Source organism: Ipomoea triloba, chromosome 4 (assembly GCF_003576645.1).
Source record: "Ipomoea triloba cultivar NCNSP0323 chromosome 4, ASM357664v1".
Lineage (NCBI taxonomy): Eukaryota > Viridiplantae > Streptophyta > Magnoliopsida > Solanales > Convolvulaceae > Ipomoea > Ipomoea triloba.
Window position 1 is genome coordinate 32,413,448 of NC_044919.1, and position 3,469 is coordinate 32,416,916.

Consider the following 3,469-nt stretch of genomic DNA (forward strand, 5'->3'; position numbering starts at 1 on the left):
GTGATAGGTTGTCGTCTTCATTGGAGAAGGCAACAAGATGACCAGACCGGTCATCTTCTCCATTGGAGAAGACAACTAGATATGGTTGTCTTTCTCCACTGGAAAAGACGACCAGACTGCTGGTTGCCTTTTCCACTAGAGAATATGAACGGTTGATCGTCACCGGTCGAGAAGACCGGAGAAGGCTATTGACAATTTAGAATTTTTTTAACAGCCCTAAACCGTGGTTACCGATAAATTAGGCTTAATTCACTTATTTTGACAAGTTTAAATGTTTAATTACACTTTTTTGAAGTTCAGAAAACTAATTGTACTTTTGAATTTCGAGTAAAATTTAAGGGTCTACTTGACCCCTTTCCCAGAATAATAAATTAATAATATGGAAGAGAATTGACGGGTCGGGTTATCCAAAGTACATATGGGTGGGGCAAGGTGTGACCACGTAGGATTGCGACATTGCCCGGGCTAAACACCTCAATTCACCTCTATATATATCACAAACCTCCCTCCCATATCATTCCCCATCAACGTTTACGTGTTCATTACTATTCACACCTCCCAAACCATGTCACTTTCTTCTACATGTCCTCCTCACCTTGCGCCACCTCCCGCAACCATGCAACACCACCACCCCCTCCCACCGACATCTCCCCTACCTCTCCTCCTCCTCCTCAGCCTCCTCCTCCTCCTCCTCTCCGCCCTGCTCCTCCTCCAATGCCGCGCCGGCGATAAATCCAAACACAGACGCCGCCTCCGCCTCCCTCCTGGCTCAATGGGCTGGCCTTACCTCGGGGAAACTCTCAAGTTCTACACCGAAAATCCCAACACCTTCTTCTCCAACCGTCTCCAACGGTAATAAACAAACATAATCATTATTATATGCACGCACTACCTAGAAAAAAAAAAAACATTTGCGTATACGTATTCTTGAGTTTTGGGTGTTGTAGATATGGAGAAATATTCAAGACCCACATATTGGGGTGTCCTTGCGTGATGATTTCCAGTCCCAAAGCAGCTAGGATCATCTTGGTCAGCCAAGCGCATCTCTTTAAGCCCACTTATCCGCCCAGCAAAGAGAAGATCATTGGACCAGAAGCGCTCTTCTTTCATCAGGGACCTTATCATTCCAAGCTCAAGAAGTTGGTCCTCGCCTCCTTCTTGCCCGCCACTCTCCGCGCCGCCGTCCCGGAGATCGAGAAAATCGTCCTTAAACTTCTCCAGTCTTGGGATGAGAAATCATCCATCAACACCCTGCAAGAAATGAAAAAGGTCCGTGTCTCTGCTGCCTTTACACAAAATATTTGCAGATTTTTTTTTTAATAATAAATAAAATTATGTCCAACATCCTGCTTCTCGAAAATGTGGTGATATAATAAAATAATAAAATTATGTCTTCCCTATTAGCTATAATTTTTGGCATACTAACATTGAAATGTTGGATTGTTGCTTGAATTCATATATGGGTTTAGTACGCTTTCGACGTGGCGATGATTTCGGCTTTGGGGAGTCAGGCTGAGGTGGAGGTGGAGAGCATCAAACACCTGTATCAAACCTTGGAGAAAGGCTACAATTCAATGCCTATAGATTTCCCCGGAACGCCCTTTCACAAAGCAATGAAGGTACTCAATACTGATACATACTACCTCAGGGAAAACAAACGAACTGTTTTTGTCTCCGCAATAAATTCACAATTTTGGAACTTTGTTCCAGCTTCAAGACAACAAGTTCTTTTGTTTTCTACCATATCCTTTGCAATACGCTGAATGATAATTTATCTCATGAAATAATATAATGAGGTTAACAGACAGTCATCAAATAAGTCAAAATTAGCTGATAGGCTGACTATTTTACTAAATAGGGTCATAATTTAATGTGGATATATATATATAATCGGAATTGAAACGACATATATACAGGCAAGGAAGCAGCTGACGGAGAAGTTAAGGAGACTAATTGAGAAGAGAAAAGACAGGGAAGAGCATGGCGGAGGATTGTTGGGAGTGTTGCTGAGAGAAAACCATCAAAATCAACTTACTGATTCGCAGATAGCAGATAACATTATCGGAGTCATCTTCGCGGCGCACGACACCACAGCCAGCGTCCTCACTTGGCTGCTCAAGTACTTGCATGATAATCTTCACGTCTTGCAATCTGTCACGGTAATTAATTAAACCACTACCATTTTTAGTATATTTCATGCCCATGGGAATAATAAATAATGACTTAATTAGTACAACCCGGTATGCATGCTTAAACAATATTTAAATTTCCTAAAGTATTATGTTTTAGGATAAAATACAATATTCAGGCCTGAACTAACATGATTTCGTACCTGAAAATTATAAATTCGATTATTATCAATACTCTTTTGATCAAACATGTCACATAGGATCCCGCACTCCTGATTTCTAAATAGTAGAAGTGGGGTTCCCTCGTCATCTAAAAAAATATTTAATTATCTTATAAATTTTGTGTATGGTTTACTATTGCAGAGAGAACAAGAAGAAATAGGATGCAAATTTGTGGAAGGCACCGAGGGACTTACGTGGGATGATACACGACGCATGCCGCTGACTATGAGGGTATATATTTATTTCTTTTATTATTATTTATATCGAGTACTATCAACATCATAATATCTGATATAATTAAGTATATATTATACATGATTATCCCCGGTATTGATAATACTGAAATTATGATTAATGTAAATCTTCAGGTAATTCAAGAGACGTTAAGGAGAGCTAGCATCCTGTCGTTCACATTCAGGGAAGCTGTGGAAGACGTGGAGTTTGAAGGGTACTTCATCCCCAAAGGTTGGAAGGTTCTTCCTCTCTTCAGAACCATTCATCACTCTGCAGATTTCTTCCCTCAACCCGAGAAGTTTGATCCTTCCAGATTTGAGGTACAAGATTGATTGACTGATTAATTAATTAATTAATTATTTTAAGTAATTATCTGTCACTATGAGGAAGATTCATTCAGTGGGGCCCTAAATAGTATGATTCTATCCAGTTCTTGGCGAAACATAAGGTTCCCAATGCTTAGATTATCTTTGACGCTATCCTTTTCTAGTTTTTTTAATGTGGATCTTCCTACAACTTTTGACAATGAGAACATGAAATCTGGGAGTATCAGATCACGTGATCGAGCCTAACATATTATTTATTATAGGAAGGATATGCATGCACTGTATTCTCATGACAAATACCACCTTATATTACTCTATAATGAATTTACATTCTAGGCCCTCTAGGTAATGTAATTATGTAAATATAGATATATATAATGGACTGGGGAGACATTTTCTGTGATGGTGCAGGTGCCACCCAGCCCCAACACATATATGCCATTCGGTAATGGAGTACACTCTTGTCCGGGTAGTGAGCTTGCTAAGCTTGAGATGCTCATTCTCCTTCACCACCTTACTACTACCTACAGGTACCCCCCCCCCCCCCCCCCCCCCCCC

The 3,469-nt window shown here is 40.4% G+C and overlaps 1 protein-coding gene across 1 annotated transcript in view; it reads left to right on the top strand.

Moving 5' to 3' along the window:
• Positions 1 to 525: 525 nt before the first annotated feature.
• Positions 526 to 3,469, top strand: part of LOC116016714 (abscisic acid 8'-hydroxylase 2-like) — a 6,246-nt gene continuing 3,302 nt past the window's right edge. Inside the window, exons 1-7 of the mRNA XM_031257089.1 lie at positions 526 to 852; positions 948 to 1,269; positions 1,470 to 1,619; positions 1,917 to 2,159; positions 2,493 to 2,582; positions 2,720 to 2,905; positions 3,323 to 3,441. Of these exons, the coding sequence (XP_031112949.1) occupies positions 566 to 852; positions 948 to 1,269; positions 1,470 to 1,619; positions 1,917 to 2,159; positions 2,493 to 2,582; positions 2,720 to 2,905; positions 3,323 to 3,441 (1,397 nt within the window). The 5' untranslated portion in view covers positions 526 to 565. The remainder of the gene's footprint in view (positions 853 to 947; positions 1,270 to 1,469; positions 1,620 to 1,916; positions 2,160 to 2,492; positions 2,583 to 2,719; positions 2,906 to 3,322; positions 3,442 to 3,469) is intronic.